Raw genomic sequence first — 19877 nt, forward strand, 5'->3', positions numbered from 1 at the left:
AGACGAACTTGTATACGATATGTGTGAAAGAATTGGCACGGATACGTCCATTATATAAAATGGTTGTGAAAATTGTTCCCGCTTCCTGACCTGAAACTAAAATTTTCTTTCCGTTTTCGTTGGTCCTCTCGAGCACTGCTCGATATCGGTCGTTTTTGAGGACAAAAACGCGTGAAAAAGATCGCAAGACACGTACATGTATTCATCGGCTATCGCATCGAATATTCTGTCGTCGATTCCACGATGCTTGGAAAATATCAAGTTTCTATGCGAAAGGGAAGTATGTATCGTCATACTCGTATCGATGTTTAGTCGAGTATTTTCAACTTTTTAGAGTAAAAGGGATCGACTAGTACGTATATCTCGACACTCGCTTCAACTATTCTATCGGTCATTACGAATTTTTCGAAGGAGCTTCCAAAGCGCATCAGATTTGGCCGATAGTAATTAACCTATTGGTTGATTTTCTTCGGTGGGCCGTTGTTCGACAAGTGCTTCCAGAGGCCAGTGATTAATGGCACATCTCGAAAGCTATCGGCCGATTGCTATGCCTGCTACGAGCACATTAAATCCACTGATCTCGATTCGCCCCAAGCATTTTGTATTTTGAAACCCGTTGTTGGCCTGGGCACCACGTGATGAGACGTTGGTGTTGTCGTATGCCTTAAAGTCGTCATGGGAATACTGCTGGCATTGTTTCTCTTCTGGATCTTTTTACCGTCTTGTCCAGAGTCATCTTCGAAGCAAACCTGAAAATATCCTCGTACCATTAATTTTTCTTTAGAAACAATCTTCTTTAGTTTTTTCGCTTACCCATGAATTTCCTGTGGCTTCAGTATCGTCATTTGACAAATCAATTAGAAGGTTTTTCTGACCATCATTAGCATTGCAACGTTGCTCGCTATATTTATTTTGCTGGTTAACATTGTCCATCCTTTTCAGGTCTTCGTCTTTCTCTTTTTTCTCGTTTTCTAAAAAATAAAGACAAAACTGTAGAAAGTGATTGACAGTCGTAGGATACTTTCGAGCAATAAAATGTTATCGCAGACTGCAGCGGAATAGGAGTGGGAGCAGGTAATAAGGGTTGACGGTATGGGCCAGTCTTTGATTAGCAGTGGCGCGGACCGGACGTGTAACGGATACTTATACGATAATACTATAAGTGATTATTCTGTGTGCACTGTACCGTACTGCAATTGTTATCCACAGTGTTTCAGTGTCTTATACGGGGTTGAATATTAACAGGACCGAATGTAAGTGAAGAATTATTTGTCAACTAGTGAAATTTCATACACCTACCGTTTCTGTCGTCGCTTAACGAGGGACTCTTATCTTGAGCGTGATGTATCCTAGAATCGGTCTGGGACAGCTGCCAAGCCTCGTAAGCTGTGTTAAAGGCCTGGGCCACCGTTAGCGTCACAGTTTGCGCCATTTTTCTCTTAGGGCAAAGGAATGCATGGCACTCCATCGTTTCGTTCAAATTCGTCGCGATAAATGCGAACACGTGGTCGTGGGTCGCGTCAGCCGAGCAGTAAGAGATTCTGAAAAATATTTCGACAGTAGCTAGTTCGAAAGAAACTCCATAAATCGTGGAAAGTTTTTCTCAGTAAATTTAGTCCATTGGTTAAAATCTTCCATTTATTATTCAGTGGAAAAGGAAACATCTATTCGATAGATCATGATGCTGTTATCACAGAGAGAATGATGAAAATTTCAGTGATCAAAGTCGAATTACCGAACACGTTTGCTCGTTGCCGTTATTACGTACGCAAATTTCGAATTCATTCTAGTCTCTAGCTGGGTTGCATATTATGTTGCCTGTCACGGTGGTATATGTATGGCAAGGTAGAAATAACAAATTTGATTTTGTCGGATTACATACAACTGATACAACTTGAATCGTAACAAACGTGCATATACCATCAATTTCTGAAATATGTTTCGTTCTGCACGTACCTGTATATAGAGACCTGAAGTTGATCCTCTTCCGTGGCAAGGTCTGTCATTCTGATACCTCTTAAGCTCACAGCCAACGAAACTCTCTGCAGTTTTTTACCGCTTGCTTTAGCCTACAGTACCAAGCAAATCATCGATATTAAAACCTTTCAAAATTGTCCTCTTGATGCTCGCTATCGGTATATTCATCCAACTGCATAAACACTCTCAATCTTTTATCTTTTATTGTTCAATTCGGCAAGAAGAAATTTCGCAGTGATACGCGTCGTGCAAACGCATGCTTAGAATCGCTTTACGAAATGTATGTACATATGTGCAGTACATGCGGAATAGAAGGTATTCTGTCAGAACGAAGCACTCGAGACGTGACGCTCAAGCTTTTTAGGAGTTACGGAAGTAGCTGTGCTGTGAAAAACGCTTCCGGGTGTTAAAACATCCCCTTAGCGGTGAAAGCATTTTAGCGTAACTATTCTGTCTGCGCTGCTAAATCTATGCAAACCAATCCACCCCTTTTTATTAGCTAGATGAAATTTAATTATACAGATCTTGGTCACTTTCTTTGCGTTTACGGAATTAAGCCGCTAATAGATACTTTTATTTCATATTAGACATTTACGAATATATTATCTAGCAATATATTAGTAGAATTTTCCTGACGAGACTAAATGCTATTTAGTGCCGTGCTCGTTTATTTGCCCGAAAAATTAATGAGCTAACTAGGATCGGATTAGGAAAGATTTATGTTATTTTATAACAGTCGTCAGTTATTTTTTTTCGGCACCATTTAGATCGGGTTTCGTAGGAAAGCAATTTTTCTCGACGAGCGATTTTCATTTTCTAGTAACGTGCAAAATTGGATACACGTCACGATACCCTCAATCGATCAACTGTAAAGCGATTTTCCTTGTAATATTGCACGCTCTTCCCTCTCTACTTATTGAACCCGGTGATATATCGCAATTTTACACCACTAGAATTAGATATGCGACATGAAAGTTTTTCGAGCGCTATCTGGAATTTGTTATACACAGTGAACTTTTGGGGAAATGAAAAACCGTTTGTGTCTGTTTCTTTTCCATACTTTCCCGATGAAAAACAACTAAAAATTAAGTTATCGTATGCGTGTATCATCACTTGTATTCATTTTTTAAAGCAACGAGTACGTAAATAGTAGGTATGTTGTATGTACTGAAATTGTCGAATGCAAGGGTTCTTGGTAAAAGTGGTAAGAGTGAAATATAGGGAACACTTGGAATAATGTATGTATTTTAGAACGTACCATCGTAATAACGGTCTTGATGGCCTCTGCCGTCGCTTCCTCGCTCGAGGGCGTCTCGACGAGGGTACTGCCCAAATATTTGAGGGTGAACCTGGCTTCCGATGTATCCTCAGACTCCTCCTGCATCGTACTTGCAGAACCGCTACCCTCTACGCATTCGCGACTGTTCGCCAAAGCCCATTCCTCGCACAATTCTGGAAATTAACGTCAACCATATTGAAATTCATCCCACAGTGTTCACCGTTAGCTAGTGCTCAATGTTGTCGACTATTAGCTCACGCCATACGATCGACTCATTTCTTTTCGTTATTCAGTAGTCTAGGACATTCTCTTTTGATTCAGTTTGAGTAACTCTGATTATTCCAAACAACATCGCGGCCTTTCCGTGCGATACTTTCAGCATCAACGGTGCGGTATTCCTTCTGTAGATAGAAACTTTCGTAAAAGAGTCAACGAGGCGTGATACGTTGGACAAATTTTTCTTCAGCCTCGATTATCGTCGAAGCGGGAAAAGGAAGAAGCCATCGAGACGTTCCTTGACCGACGTTCGACAAATTTTCACTTTTTCATTGCATACCTTAACCACTCGAATTTTCTTCCGTTCGGTAATTACATCCTTCAACGTCGTTTCGATCTCAATGACGCGCGACGCGACGACGTCACTTCAATTAAGTCTCTTGCACAGCTTTCCTGTGTCCACGATCCAATTAAACGAACAAACGATTATTTCGATGTCGAACGATATCCTTTATTCTTCCGAATATTTATAAAGAAGACGAAATGCCGATTGGAGCGACTTCGTGGTGCTCTCTTTGACGAAATATTTTACGTTTAAGATTTCTATTTCAACAGCTAATTAACAAAAAAACGTAGATATAGTTATTTCGTTTGAAACATTTCACTTGGCATTTCAACAAGAAACAATTGGAATGAATAAAACTACTTAGCAATTGTTTCTATATTCAATGCAAAGACCAACAAGTTTATTAGTTTTCTGTCACGAGGAAATGCCGACATGCCGTCGTACTTGCTTTTAATTTGAGAAGAAAGCTTTTAATTGGAACATTCCGAGTTAAAGATGTCGTGTAACATGCCGAGTTTTCTCATCCCTGCCGCGCACTCGAAAGAATTGAAAGCAATTACTGTAATTTTTCAGCAATCAGGCTACGCGCTGTTGGTATGGTGCACCTTCCAGCAAAGAAAAGTAAATAAGCTGCTCTTAGGGTCGAGGCTACTGAGACACTTCATCTCGCGCGAGTCTAATTTACTTAACCGTTAACGCAAACAATTTGTCGCATTTTATCCTACAGTATTAGAAATCAAAGAAAAGAATTTGTTAAAATGATCTCCTTAGAGGCGGGTTACAAACCGAATTTCGATTCAGCATCGCAAAGTTCATTTTTGTCTATAAATTCTTGTTGAAAAAAAAAAAAAAAAGAAAACGACAAAGGTGAAAAATAGCGACTCGAGGTTTTCCCCTGGTCTGCCACTGATTGTGAGTGAGTGGCAAACCGCAAACGAAATCTCCCCGGAGGTCTTTTACCCCTTGGATTTAACATTTATCTCATTTGCCACTAGTCTGATACATTCAATAAATATTTCTAGTTTATCGGAGAAACAGTGCTACTTCATCTTTCTCTTCTATTTTTTTCTTACCAGATGGTATAACTTATACGCGAAGTATTATGAAATTAATCGAGGGACATTCGTAAATCGCTGGTTATTTTCTGGTAGTTCATTAGCGTTGAATAAAGCTTGCAATGGTAACGTTCATCCCCATAGTATCGAATGAAACCCATTGTAATTTATTCATGTACACATGTGTGTACGATTGTAGGTACCTACATCCGTGTGTTCGCGCATCATTGGTATAGCATCGATCGTTCTTAATTAGCTCTGAACCAAATTCCCTGAATTACCTACGTAAACGAAGCTAATGAGACGAGCCGATTTACTACGTTTCGTTTCTTTGGTAGAAAATTGTTGCACTAACTTCCTTCATAGAATAAAATACGGACAAGCGAGTGGTTTTCTAGTCGAAAAATTTTTGCTTATAGGTTCCATTGAACTGGCGCGGCTGGTTGGCCAAAGCGACGCCAGAACCACAACATGATACGGAAACCATCTCTTAAGTCGACCTAGCTACTCGTAAAAACGTTTATATGGTCCGTTATTTTTCTCCCTTTGCGTCTAACTTTCCTCCCGCGACACGGACGGCGCATTCTCTTCGCAAGTCAGACTGTAAATTCAGAAAATTTACTAGAGCTTGAGCCCGTGGAATGGATTTCGTAACGTGATAAATGCAAGTACAAATATTTAAGAGCTTCAACTCCGAATTACGAATTTTTTCCATCCACTTCTTATTCGCAACACGGTTATCCATTTCTCATGCTCTTTTCTTTATCACGAATTTATTTTTGACTCGATAGGTAATGCACTTTACCGATTCAGTTACAATGGGCCTGACAGTCGTTAATTAGTCTTTAGTTCTATTGTCTGCTACAAATCGATGTTACAAGCTTGATTAATTCTTGAATAAGCATTGAAAACATTTCTCTCGGTCTGGATATGTTAAAGCATCGATTATTTGAAATTGTTACGGATCGTAAACTTTTGCTAGTATTCACGGAAAATGTAATTGAAACCAGACAGAATGTACCTATGTCACAAGTGTAGGAACAAAAGGATACGCTTAAACCTGAAACTAACTTCCTTTAACGAAATTAAAGCCCTCGCACAGCATGTTTGCTCTTACTGACAGCGGTTAAACATGTCTCCCGATTGTAATTTCGATCGTAAATCACCTCTATGCGTTTCGGCTGAATTCAGAATCTTCCTCTGCACGATTGCCATCTTTCATTCGATTTTTCCATTGTCTTTGTCTCTCCCGATTCTCCTATTTCAAACTTGTGAAATTCATTTCCCTGTGAAAAGTTTTCTATTCCGTGAGCCGACAATGCATACCAACAGAAGAATATTCTGAGGTACCGAGAAAAACGCATACCTCCTGAATGGAATGATTTCTAACGCAATTATGTTCGAAATGAGGCACAATACAATGAACACTGTTCCATCTCGAAGAATGTTCGAGAGTAAAATTTTTGTTCGAAATTTTAAAGGAACAGTTGAAATGTTAAATTGAATTTAACGTTGAATGTAAAATGTCGAGTCGTACAATCGAATTTACGATAAAAAGGTTTCGAGATGAAAGCGCGGATCAAGTTGTGGACAGTTTCTCCGATGCAGACGCGAACGTGAAAAGGTGGGAGAAGCGAAGAAGTGAGAAAGTTTGCATTGGAAATGCAGGGAGCTGACAGGAAATGAACGAATGCGAGGACTTGGCGAGAAGCCAAAGTCTACATTCGACGCGTGTTCGTTCACCCTGGAATAATCGTGCATCGATTAATAGACGCAACTAAGTAAATACGTCCTTTGACGGAATATCCAACCGAGATGAAACCTTTCCTTTTTTCGCTTCTACGCACTCATTATCGAGGGGCTGTCGGTGATGCATTGACGAAGAAACGAACGCATGCACGCCCGAATGGAACTTAGGCGCTTGAATCGAGTAACGATACGGATGCATCTGTTAGGTCGTTGGCTCAGCAAACATCAAGTCGAGATTTAGATACTTTTTTTAATTTCACTGCTTTTAAAAAGTGAATAGAATTAGACGGATCAAAGGCAACCATCGAAGAGACTGTGTAGAAGGTGGAACGATGATTATTATCGTCGATTCATCCCCTTTAGGCCCTTAGGCTTTTGCGCAACTGTATTAGTACCGAGAAGAAGGCATCGTTAATGAAGATTAATTTGCGAGACAGATGAAATTTAATAGAGCTTAATGCGAAGCCTAAAACGGTTCGTCCCGGCAGATGTCAAATTCTCGGTTCATGTTTCGTTACAGTTCGGGCTGATTCATTTCGGTTCAATGACTCTGCGTAATTTTGTCGATAGGATCGTCAAGCGAACTTCATCCAGTGAACTTGGTCGAATGAATGGCGAGAAGATTATCGAATTATCGAAACGTCGAACATTTCAAAGACAATTGCAACAATTTGAACGAAAAATGGTTCCCCCCCCCCCAGCCCTTCTGCCACTGGCTCCATATCTCCCAGAGAAATGAGAATAAATAGGCTGACGCGGATATGAGTATCCGCCACGCTCGATGTTAGTTCAACATCGAAACCCACCTGCCACTCCGATACAACTTTTCGCCAATTTCGACGAATCCTCGATAGTGCATGAACGGTTAAACTTTCTTGTACAATACAAGCCGTCCGAATCTATGAAAATCTCTTTGCAATTGTCAGTTCGCTAGTGAAATACTAGTCTTCGAATCTCAGCTTGTCGCACAGTCTTAGCAGGGTCTTTCTTAAATCTCTAGACGAATCTTACTAAAACCAAGGTGACCAAAAATCTTCTCCCGTATGGTTCCGCTGGAGAGAATCGTTTCGTACAAATTCCCACTTTTGATCATGTCGTGAAATTGTTCGGTAGTACCAAGTATCAAGGGGATTGCGAAAATCGCAGTATTGTCTGTAATCTATCCTGTTATATTCAGAGAGAAAGATGTAACGTAGAAGAGATGGTTATCCGTAGAAACAAGTCTAAGCTGTGAAAAACACAATCAACTGGATTGTACTATTGGGATTTACTTGTGACTGGAAGTCTCTTCTACTATTTTGATAACGTTTCCATCGGGAGACACAAAAACTTTAGACTCTCAACCGTAGATATTGTAGCAAGGGTGTACAAGTCTTACGTCTCATTTGCTTTATGTTTTCCACCCCTTCATTATTTCCTTTGAGTTTGCTCTGAAGTTAGGATGAAAGCAATTGTAGATTTAGGTACTCTAGATACATATTCTTCGGCGAAACAAACGCAGACGTATAGGACCAGACATAAAGATTCGTCTGAAAGTTGGTCGCAGACTTGGCGTTCTTTGATCGGCGCATCGAGATGCGGTCTGTGCCATGAGATTATGCAAATTTTATGATCAATAATCAGTACTCTGAAGGAGGTCACATTGTGCCTATAACACGACCCGGCAAGCATTACCATAATCTTAACCGCGGTTCTCTATTACGCCGCTTATTGCAAATAATCGCGTTAACTGCCGCGTTGCTGCTGCTACCCCGCAGCCTCTGCCTCTGCCTCTGCCTCTGCCTCTGCCTCATCTCTGGTAACGCTTTCCGACGTTTTACAGCTGCACTGTATTATCGTTAATCTTCCGAGCGACTAACAACGCTTGATAAATAAGCTTCCATGATCTACTAGCCGAGAAGGTGCAATTTCGTCGATTATCAAGTTCGACTAGAATTTCAATTACACGAATGCTCTCTTATTTGAAGCCACATCAATCCTGTTTGTCGAATAAATTTCCTATGCAGTCCTTGGAATGGAATCGCAGGGATTCTCGTTCAATCTTAATAGCAACCGTTAAGATGTAATTGCACGAAGGTCTCGCGCGAAGAAAATGACGTATTGGAAGGAAGAAAAGCTTCATATTTTACGAAAGATTTCATTCAACGACGATACTTTTGTTCTACAAACTTTAGCCGTCAGTTTGAATAAATTGCTTTATGGATCGATCATTATTTTTCCGTAACTGGATTCTTCTACTTTTGTATTTTTGTTCAACAATACTGGGAAACTGGTCAGAAGGTAGATGTAAACTTGTTAGAATCGTTAGATATTATAGGGAAGTGTATGTCAGCGCGAGTATACGGGGACAGACTAGACGAGCAACTGGTACATAAATAGGAAAATACGAGAAAAGGATTGGGGAGGAACTCACTTTTGTGTTTCGAGCTGCTTTTCCATAGGCCTCTGAAGAATGACATCCTGGGTTGCAAACGCAGCACAAACTTGGGCAGATCCAAAACGTTCTCGATGACTATTTCAAAGTTTTCCACTCGCGAAACGCGCCACGAACCTCAATTTCGGTGACATGTGACGGCTCACTATTGCACGGAATGTTGTTACGCTGGGCAGGTCGCGAAGCTGTCTCGAGAACGGTAGACGTTCGAGGCAGTTAGCATTTCGGCACAGCAAGCGAGGGAAACGTGGTTCTAGGTAGAAAATCGAAGACGGGAATAAAGGATTTTCTGGTCCTGGAGCAGAGTCGCGAGGAAACGTGCTATCGGACAGAGAGTGCGCCGCGATGTGAGCGCGTCCACCCCCGGAGTTTATTCCGCTCCCCTGTCGCGTACATGCGCATCCCCATCCCCATCTCCATCTCTGTCCCGTTCTCATCTCCGTCCTGCTTCCCACTTCCCGCTTCCCAGATTCCGGTTCCGCTTCCGAACCGGATCCCCGCCGAAAGGATAAAGATTATTTTCACGCATTCGCGGTTCGCGTCGCGTCGCCTCGCCTCGCCTCGCCTCGCCTCGCCTGGCCTCGCCTCGCCTCGCCTTGCCTCGTCTAGCCTCGCCTCGCCTCGCCTCGCCACGCTTTACCATTATCGTTTGTGCTTTTTATCAAGCATTTCTTTTACCGATCACGTTCCTTCCAACTTCCTCTAGCCTTCGTTTCTTCTCTTATTGCGTAAACAAACCGTTGCCTAATTTTCGCTAAAAATTCATGTTTAAATCTAGATGTGCATTATTGGCGCATTTTCCTCTAAAATAACTACAAGCAACGCGATAGATGGCAGTACAATCTCGAATAGAAATTGTATGGACTCGCTTGGCTGAATACTCGAAAGCGCAGCGATCGGCACACGCGTAAATTGTCAATAATTTCAGTTATCTTGCCTTCGGTCTGACGAACGATACAATTGAAATGACCGAAGATTTTGATAAAGGTGTGACGCGAGAAAATTAGGAAATTGCCTACCTACGAGGGAAGTGGAAAACTACGAGGAATGAGGAATTTGCCTCATTTGCGACACATGAATCACGAGCCAACGTATCTTCCCGGATAGACCGTAATGCCGACTAAAGCTAGTTTGCATCCTGACTGATATCTTTGTCTTGAATATTTCTATCGTGGCGTTATCACGTTGTCGATCCTCTTCCGATATCCATTCGATCGATAGGTACCGAAATCTTGTCGAATTTTCATGAAGAAGCTAGTTTTTCCACTTTAGCGTTGTCACTATTTACACATTTATCCGCTGATTCTAGGCACTTTTAGTACTTGTTTAGTACGATTTTCGCTAAGAAACAAACTTTCGCCTTTGTGATTGTAATTAAAAGCTAATGCCAAAGAAAAATTGCTTTGCACGAACTGTTTGGTAGTATTTGCTTTTGACACAGGATACGTTCGCGCCATGAACAGTTCCTGAAAAACATTTTCCATTTATTTCGACGAATATCTCGTTCCCCTGTCGACCTGATTAAGTTTCTATCGTTAATCGGAAACGAACTTGGCATGGAAATGCTTTCCTCGAGCAAACGAAATTACGAGTACTCTCGCGGGTAAGAGCAGTTCTGTCGCCCATTCTACAGGTGATACAATATAATCTTGTTAGCATGGCGATCGATAGTTTCTGCCGAACCATCCTATATACTACCTAGACATATACTAACTACCCCGACCGCTTCGAGCCACAGCGCAGATTGAAAAATTGAAAGAACAGGTCGAACTACTTCGAAAAGAGTGTATGCTTTTTACTATTTCCATGAACATGTTTCTTCATTTTTACCGAGAAATGAAGAAAATGAATCGTTTAACGATAGGTCTAGACGGAATATTTCTAAGGAGCAAAACGTATCACAGTGAATCGGAGAAATCATACGTAAAGGTAGCGATGTGTATTAGTATTGGAAACGTCGCGTCGTTTGAGCGAAAGCGTGTAAGCGTCGCAGATCGAAGAAGACCGTCTCTTATGACCAAGCTTCCTATCGTCCTTATTCTTCGCCTGGTCCTCTCTCGCGCTGTCTCATCCTCTGTTGCGGTTTTTTCTTTTGTGCCAGTGTTGGTTCTTCCCTGTCGATGCAATCATTTTTCTTCTTTTTCGCTAACTGTCCGAGCTCTCTTCCACCTCTCTTCCATTCTTCTTTTTCTACCATACGCCTTGATCTTCGTCTTCGTTTCGTGTATCTTTCTTCACGAGTTAGCCCGGTTATTCATTCGTTTTGCTTTTTTTTAGCTTTTTCGCCAACTATCTTCCTTCCAAGTTGCATGAATCTGAAACCTGCGAGAAATGACCAGCGAAGATCCTGTAGACGAGGAAGAAGGTCCCACCTCGACGTTCTTTCCCATATTCGAACTTTCATAAACGTTAGAGGACCTCCTCTGTTGGAAGGCTCGATGGTAAGCGAAGTTACGACAAATGAACGAAATTTTAGCTGCTTGCAATCGCAATAGGATTTGATATTTCGCTACCCCCTCGTCCTTGCGTAGAAACTCGGCGTACGTACTCCGACGACAAGGAAAATCGAGCGAGAGAGTCGAAAGGCGCGCATGTCCGTCGTATACATTGTATACGTATGTAAGTACATTGTGTCTACATACGTAGGTACGTACTTAGATCCTGACAGCACGTAACGCGATGGAATTAATGCCAACCATTTCTCCATTTGAAGCAACGCCGCCATTTCTTTTTGCGATCGATCGAAATCGATCGAAATCAATCGAAATCAATCGAAATCAATCGATCTTTTAACAGACGTGATTGCCAAAAGCGATTAAACGTATTGCGAAACCGTCGCGTTGCGTCTCGAATGACGAATCTCGAGGATTTCATAATCGTGCAAGGGGAAAGAAGAGGTTGGCCGACGAAATAAGAAAAATTGAACCGTTAGCTGGCTGCAGGTGGAGTTGGCTCCTCGAGACTGGAGGAGCCTGGCTGATGCAAGTTCGATGCAGTCTCTCGCGATGGAAAGGCACGTGAAAGAATTCAGGGTTGAAAGTGTGTAAGTATAACGAGTCGCCGGCGTCGCGTCGCGTCGTGTCTTGTCTGGAAGGCCTCTGGAAGGCGAGCCTCTGAGAAGGAATGAGAAAGAGGAAGCGGGGGAAAGAAGGAGAGAGGAGCAAGTTGGCGGATGGAAGGAGAGCGGCGAGCGTGGAAGGAGTATGTAATTGGGCTGAATGCGAGTGCGACTCGGTCGGCTGATGCAACAATCGAGTATCTGGCACGCATTTCCGAGAAGGAAATACATCTCGGAAGGAACCCGAGGAATTATTCTTATCTTCGGAGGGCAGCCGCGCGCTGCTTCACTTTCGACCTTCACAGTCGACCGCTACACGCTCCTCCCGAATGAATCGCAACTACGCTTCGACGCCTCTCCTCCTTGGGAGGAGTTGTTCAACCTGTGCAATACGGTGTTACCTCTCGATAAGTCATGCCGCAAGAGACGTCGTTTGACACCTCTTTTCAGCCTCAGCGATCCTCCTATGCCTCTTTTGAGGTTCGCAATCGGCAACCCGAACAAATTCAATTCCGCAACTCTCGCTGGAACATTCTCGCGAAACGATTCGAGTAATCGATTATCGATCATTTGCGCAACGGTTTATCTCTTTTCTCAACGTAGACGGGTTCATCATTCTTACGAGACATAAACGAAAAAACGACGTGACGAGGTGACAATGAAACGGAAGAATCATTGCGCTGCGCGTTCCTCTTTGTTTCGTGAATCTCTCGATCTATATGCATCGCAAGCAGCTAGGAAAGATTCTAATATCGCGCAAAAAAACGCTTTCCTTGGCGTAATAGATAACGAACGAAGAATTAGAAAAGGAGGAGATACTGAGCATGAAAATTGCGTAATTGCTCGATGAACTACAAGCATTGGCACGGTTAGCAGCGTTATCTTTTCCTCGTTTATTATATATTCACTCATAATCATTGCTGTGAACGATCTAATATTGCAACCGAGGACCCACGATTTGCAATCGCGACGTAAGTTTCGCTAAATAGTAGCACAAGTCTACGAACAATGTGGTTCACCGCGTTCTTTATCATTCAACCCCGTTTCTATGCAAAATTTACATAATTGATATTCCACGCGCTTCCTGCCAGCTCTCTAAATTCGATATTCGTGTTCTCGTGTCATTTCTCTTCCTTACTTCACCAGCGCAGCGTATTTCAATGTACGCGTCGCGTAGACGCTTGACGCGCCTGCCACGAGTGAATTACCTTCTTGATAAATTCATTTTAATCTCGACACTAACTTGACGAATTTCGAAAATAAATGTGCCACGAAGTAAATAGAAGGGTATACTTGGTATATTACGCAAAGGAAACAATTTGTAATTTCGTCCGAAAGACGAAATACATATATAGTAACTAGAATGTTGATCGTCGTTTCATCGTTGTCGCTACGAAACGAGGTCGAGTTTCCAATACATGCTTCCTTTTCCTTGAAACGAAACGGATAAGTAGTCGTCAATCAGTGTTACTTGCAGGCTCCTCATCGTTTCGTCGCGCGAACCCACACCGAGACTTTATTGACGTCAGAGGACCACTAAAATGTGAATTCATGAGAAATGCGATACAGAGATGGATGCTCGGGTTCTGCAGGAAAATCATTTTACGGAAACTTGTTAGATGTTGGAAGAAATGTGGCGAAGATGGTGCGCGATTTGTAATCCAGTCAGGCATCCTTTTCTTCTTCTTCTTCGTACATTTGTACGCGACAAGACGTATTAGCTTCATTTTACCGACCTAGAACTTTATTTCCTGAATAAAAGAAAAGGAAAATAAAACTATGCTACTTTCGCGAAAGTCACATGGCTACATTTTTGGCTTAATTTTATTGCTGAGTATATTTTCCTTGTTCTGTTTTTTTGCCTTTTATTGCACACGTCTTATTCTCACTTTTTCATTGACTTTTCAGCATAAGGACTGACACCGTCTATTTCTTCTTCCTAAAACAAGGGAGTTCTCAGCGTCCATTCATGCATTTCAACTCAACACCACGAACGTGTCGAGTGCGAATTAAATTCGCTTTTGCAACGCGAAAACCGCTTCGCGATATGCTCTTCTGTGTCGCGGCCGTCTCTTTGCGACCACATCCTCGATTTTCCTCTATCGATTTTCTGTTACTGGTATCGAGTGCTTAGAGACGATGTCGAGAAAATGCACTTTCACATGGGTAATGCTCCACGAGAAAGTACATTACAACCTCGAGTTGAAACTTGTTCCTTGTTATATTGACGAGCGATAACTTTGTAATCCGTTATAAAGTTGAAGATTACAACAACGATCGTTTGGTCGAGTAAAGTGTAAGACCGTGAAATGTGTAGGACTTATACCTAACGATAAATTTCTTAACGCACCACGTTCGCGTCGTGCCGACCTTTTAAAATCGTAGAAGAAACAAGTTCTGAAAACTTTATATTCTGAACTTGACACCGAAATCGGAAAATCCTGTTCGGTAGTCCGCTATTGGATATTGCGCGTTTGATATGGTCGATGCTTGAAACCGAGCAAAGATCAATCCAAACGCACAACATGAGTGGTGCATACGAATCATCGAAATAAATTGCATAACGTCGTGACATCGATACAAAGTGCGCGATCATCTTCCTAACGCTTTGAACTCTAGAAATAAATCATTATCGAACGAGGAGGATGGTCAAGTGTAAATATAGGAACCCAGATACACCGGTAACATATGCTGCATTTTTGCAAGTCCTATTTTACTGATGTTTCTTCTATCCCTATTGAGTGACAAGCATCTATATCTCATATCGAAAACACGATACCCGCAACTGGCTTGAACGTGTGGAATAACGAGCATAGATTAAGAATTAATGTGGACTGGAGTATTGCAATCGCCGACGTTGCCTATCTAAATCGGTAATATCGCAGCGTTAGTTGCATTAATTCGCAGTATAGTTACATGGAATTGTTATTTAGCGAAGTTTTCTCATTAAATGTATCTATAGAACGTAATCTCAGACGTTTAGCCAGTGACCAAAGGTTTTCGCGTTTGCTCGAAGAGAAATAACTCGGATAAATGTTAAATATTCGTTAAAATAGATGAAAATAGTGATGAAAGTTTGTGGTGAAAGAACGTGTGTTGGTTGGTTGCTTTATTTCTAGCTACCATACCATCGGGATAAAGCGTGAAAAGTTCAGTGATACTCGGAACTTTGCTTCGTTCACGATACGCGTAGGTAATCGGTGAAAATAGTGAAAATGAGTTGATTCGATTGCTTTCAATCCTCGCGATCGACAAATAGAAGGATCAACTTGCGTAAGAAAATGCAAATGTTGAGTTATGTTGAAAATTCCATCGAGAGGCAATTACTGGCGCCAAATAATCGGCGTAGAACACAGTGGTTAGTGATCACGAGTGAAAGGAAATCCAACAGAATGTTGGACAAAGATATAATTAAGAAAGGCAAAACTGAGAAATAAGCATCCCACAGCGTGATCGACATGCTTGGTTAGACGAAAAGACATTTACGTAATTACGTAATTTAAATACGCTTATGTTCTCGACAATTTAAAGTACATGCATATCTAATATACGAGTTTAATTAAGCTGGTTCTCCTCAGTGTTTCGCTATGTCGCTACAAAACGACGAAATTTTCGACGAAACCGGTCAATTTCTACATTAGTACGTATTCTGTAAATTCTTGTTGCAAATGAAAAATGAAAGAAAGAAGCATATTTGTCAATGATTTCGTTCATTTGTACAAACCAGAAGTAATCTGTACTCCGTTGTTGGTGAACGAGACAGCGTCCAATCTCGTAAATCGACCGATCGGATAAGGAGATATAATTTCTTTCTATAAGATTGCGTTTTCTTGTTAAAACGTCTAGTAGAATAAAAGGAAGGTAGTTTTATTTCTAAAGATGCCTCGCGTCCCGATCGCAAACGTAATTGGATACGAAGTCTGTGGGAAAAGGAAGAAAATCGTATCGCTTTAATGCCGTTTCACAGGGTACTTAGAGCGATAGACGAATGCCGATTCGTTTCGAAGAAAACAGAACGTCGAGACTATGTAGTTGGAAACTACGTTAAGAAGGAGAGTCGAATCGAGCAAGAGCTCGAACTGCTCGAGCAACTTCTTCCCCAGGAGATTTCCCTCGGTGTCGGAATTCCATTACGCGGAGCTCAGCCAGGGACGATGCGCTATCTTACGAAAATGTAATTACTCTCGAAACGAGTTCGAACTTTGGGACCACCTTGAGAAATCTTTTTCCGCCCTGTAACTGTCTAGCAACTTTTTCACCTTCAATGACCACGATTGCATCGTTCTTGCAATTCTTCTTTTTCTACAAATATTTATGATAAAGAAAATTTCAATTTTCTTCACTATTCAATCGAATAATTTTGCTACTGGAATAATGCAATTGAAAGGAATAAAAATAAATACGTAGATAGATTGAGTACGAAGAACGAACTCACTTTTGTGCCTGGAGAATCTCTTGAACTTCTTAAAGAATGGCATGCTGAGGATATTTTGTAGTACTTGTAGTTGGTTCTATCGATCACTAACCAGCACGTTACTAACTCGATTGACACCAGGAAGACACTACGTAGTGCGTGAAAGAACGAACTCGTATACGACGAACCGTCTCCGAACTCTGCCTCTTACTCGGCCAGACTTTGCTACTTCTCTCTTGGCCAGACTCATACGCGTTTCCACTTATCCCCACTACATCGACTTCTACGAGAGGAACCGAGCATTGGTGCATTCTGCCCACTTTCGGTCTCACTTTTTCCAACAATCAGCTGCGCGATTAATCGAAAAATCGAAGGAAAATATAGGATAACGCAACGTTTTACAATATAATCGCGAGAGTAGCATAAATTTTCACGTAACCAAGTCTGTGCACCGAAAATAATATATTCGGGGAGTAGGAAGTTAAGTCCTGCGAAGAGGTGCTCGAAAGTTGAAGGTGACCAAAGTTCCCACTTGGTCCTCGATTAAAATTCGCGGTCTTCCGTCAGCGAGTCGTAGGAGGAGCCGACATTCGAGGCAGCAGGAGCAAAGTTTAAGCCGCTTCAGTTAAGCCGCTCATTATTTCCTCAACGGTGAACCCACTGCCGCTTCTCTTGGACTTGCTTCAAATTCTCCTTGACAAAATTTCAATATTAAAGTTGTCTACGAAACGTGTACGACGAACTAGGCACGAATCGCGATATTCCACTAAACGTAACCAACGCGCCGAGCCGCGTTCATTATAGATTAATTATGTGAGAAAATAGCAAAGCTATGCAGTAAAAGTCAATGTTGGCCTACGTGCGGATATGAAACTTTCAAATTGTCGAATCGTGAGTGTCGACGAGCTTTTCGCAAAGAATATTGGCACAACACAGTTTCACACTTTTCAGGAAACAGTGAAATGCTTGTGCTCGTCAAATTTCTTAATAATCTGTCTCCTTTATGAAAGAAAAATTGTGCTTGGGTCCCAACAAAGAAATACGATTATTTCGAAAGTAAATGCATTACGACGACGCGGCGCATAAATCGTTGTGAATACATCTCCTACCGTATCTTTTGAAGAGTACCTTTATCGTGGATGAATATATTAGGGGAACTTTCTAGAAGAGGGGAATCTAGAAGAGTTTTCGCACAAATCTTGCAAAATCCCTGACATTCTCGGACACATCGACCATAGATCCAACTTGCGGTTCGCGTGAAATTGAATCGCGAAACTTTTCCGCTCCTTTGGCCTGAACCAACAACTTTAATACTCGAATGTAAAAAGTTAGGTGTTCGTCACGGTAGGCTAATGATTCTATCGATCTCGATCTAAAAGCATGCGAAGAAATGGGTTAGGTTACGTTACGATCCATTGAAAAGCTTTATGGAGACGTTTGCAGGAGAAAAACGCGCGTTACAATTTTGAATTGACACTCGATGCTTGATTAATTATTATATGTAAGTTCCCGGAGTAAGTGAGTAGAATGATGCAACGTGAAAATGTACGCGTCAGCGCATCGCTGCACGATGCAACACATAATAGGCACTGGAACGAGCTTACCGATGGTACTTCCCTCACGGTCCATTACCGCCAATTCAATTACATTCACCCCCTGTACGATGGAAATTCAAGTTCGACGTGAGGTTGACCATTTCGTGAAATAGGAAAAACGGTAAAATGGAACTCTTCCTTCCTTATTTCCAGTGCAACGGCCGGCTTTAAAATATTCAATTCACTAAATAGTGTTAGAAAGAAAATGTTCGGTAGAAAAGTCGAAAGAATCATTTATAATAGGAAGAATTTGTGCCATTGGTTCCCATCTTTTAGTCACAGGATATAGAATACCGACCCAGAGTATCTGACTCGCAGCGGGTCCTTTGGTAGCTCCGGATCGTCAGGATGGCCATTCGGTGTCTGTGCCAGTCTGTGCGTATCATATGTCATGTGCAGAGGTTGGAAAACCTTAGTATCACTGGTCTCCGCTCAGGTGGCGTACGTGGTTTATTCTCAAACATGGCATTGTTCAAATAATCACTATAGAGTTTATCACCGTATCGTATACAGTTAATGCAGTTTAGAGTTCAGATGACGCTGAAGTCGTGCTATGAAATGCGTTGCGATCAGTGTGGTTATGATCGACTGTGATATAAAGTTCGAAACCTAAAGAAGAAGATATGAATTAGAAAGAATAATATCAGAGTATTATTGTGATGATAGTTTCTTTTCGTTAGATTTAATCTTTCAATTAATAGTTATCGAATTGAATAAGTACACAGGAAAAATTGATGATTGTAAATTCGCAAAGTGCGTATCATAACCTTATTTAACTCGACAACGATTCGATTGATGAAAAATGGCAAATCGTATGAATGTACTATTAACGTTTGTACGCTTTCATAAAGCATATCCAAGAGTATGGCGTAAAGATGCTGTTCAATACGATTGTGTTAAATATCATCCACGGTAAGACAGGCTGTGCTGTATTTGATTAGCAATTCAGTATTTCATGTACTATTAAGAGCATTATTTCAGTGTCGAGAATCACATGGATCCTCCAATTGTACCGTCGAAAGTTCTCATGATTCACAGAGTAAAACCTTTCAAAGGTAATCCTTGGTGGGAAAAAAACGTCCTTACGCAATTAGGATTCGAGGAAAAAGTGAGAGATTCGACTTATAAACTTTCTTTGTATTATAATCTTTTCTATCGTAAGTGTATTCCACGTAGACACATTTTGCAGAAAAACGAGCCAGTGTTTGTGAAAAACACTCCAGAGATGTGTGGTTTACTTTGGAGAGTGAAACATTTGGTAAAAATTGTTCCTGTAAAAATACCTGAGAACCTATCGAAATTAGACGATTCAACTGAATTTTTCTTTCACGAGGATGGAACTTGTTACGTTAGTGGGAAAGTGGACCCTTATCGCAAGGAAGCCACAGAATCGGCACAAAATTCTATAAAAAGATTACAAAATAGTACCATATCTGAGAAACTTAGACTGCAGTGGGAAAAAGGGCTTCTTATATAACGCAATAAATACTGAACTTAAGATTTTATTAAAAATTGTTGTATCGTAATTTATCGTGCTTAGATAGGAAATATATATGTATAAAGGCAACCATTGAACAAATAATATACTTTATTTTTTATGTTGATTGCAGCCATATGGCTGTGTTGCAACCTACCAACAGTAATGATAAAATTTCAATGTTTTTTCTTTATAATTATTTCATTGTTTTACATATTAGAGCAAATTCTATCGTGAAAGATGAGTGCCGCGTTGGGTCAGTCGTGCGGACCTACTT

At 41.2% G+C, this 19877-nt stretch overlaps 2 protein-coding genes across 3 annotated transcripts; one reads left to right on the forward strand and one right to left on the reverse strand.

The window, feature by feature from the left end:
• Window positions 1-549: 549 nt before the first annotated feature.
• LOC143178304 (uncharacterized) lies at window positions 550-16696 on the reverse strand. Of its 2 annotated transcripts, none has more exons than XM_076376862.1 (6): window positions 16550-16696; window positions 3236-3429; window positions 1957-2069; window positions 1300-1541; window positions 814-971; window positions 550-749 (listed from the first exon to the last, which is right to left on the reverse strand). In XM_076376862.1, the coding sequence occupies exons 1-6, from the start codon at window positions 16590-16592 to the stop codon at window positions 555-557; spliced, it is 945 nt and encodes a 314-aa protein (XP_076232977.1). In that variant the 5' UTR covers window positions 16593-16696; the 3' UTR covers window positions 550-554. The 2 variants fall into 2 exon arrangements, with proteins under 2 accessions (XP_076232977.1, XP_076232976.1); XM_076376861.1 differs by lacking the exon at window positions 16550-16696 and adding an exon at window positions 9036-9187.
• Window positions 16697-18693: 1997 nt separating this feature from the next.
• Mrpl30 (mitochondrial ribosomal protein L30) lies at window positions 18694-19690 on the forward strand. The gene is made up of 3 exons (XM_076376263.1): window positions 18694-19035; window positions 19105-19231; window positions 19313-19690. The coding sequence occupies exons 1-3, from the start codon at window positions 18926-18928 to the stop codon at window positions 19598-19600; spliced, it is 525 nt and encodes a 174-aa protein (XP_076232378.1). The 5' UTR covers window positions 18694-18925; the 3' UTR covers window positions 19601-19690.
• The last annotated feature ends 187 nt before the right edge of the window (window positions 19691-19877 follow it).

Source organism: Calliopsis andreniformis, chromosome 4, assembly GCF_051401765.1.
Source record: "Calliopsis andreniformis isolate RMS-2024a chromosome 4, iyCalAndr_principal, whole genome shotgun sequence".
NCBI classification, from domain to species: domain Eukaryota; kingdom Metazoa; phylum Arthropoda; class Insecta; order Hymenoptera; family Andrenidae; genus Calliopsis; species Calliopsis andreniformis.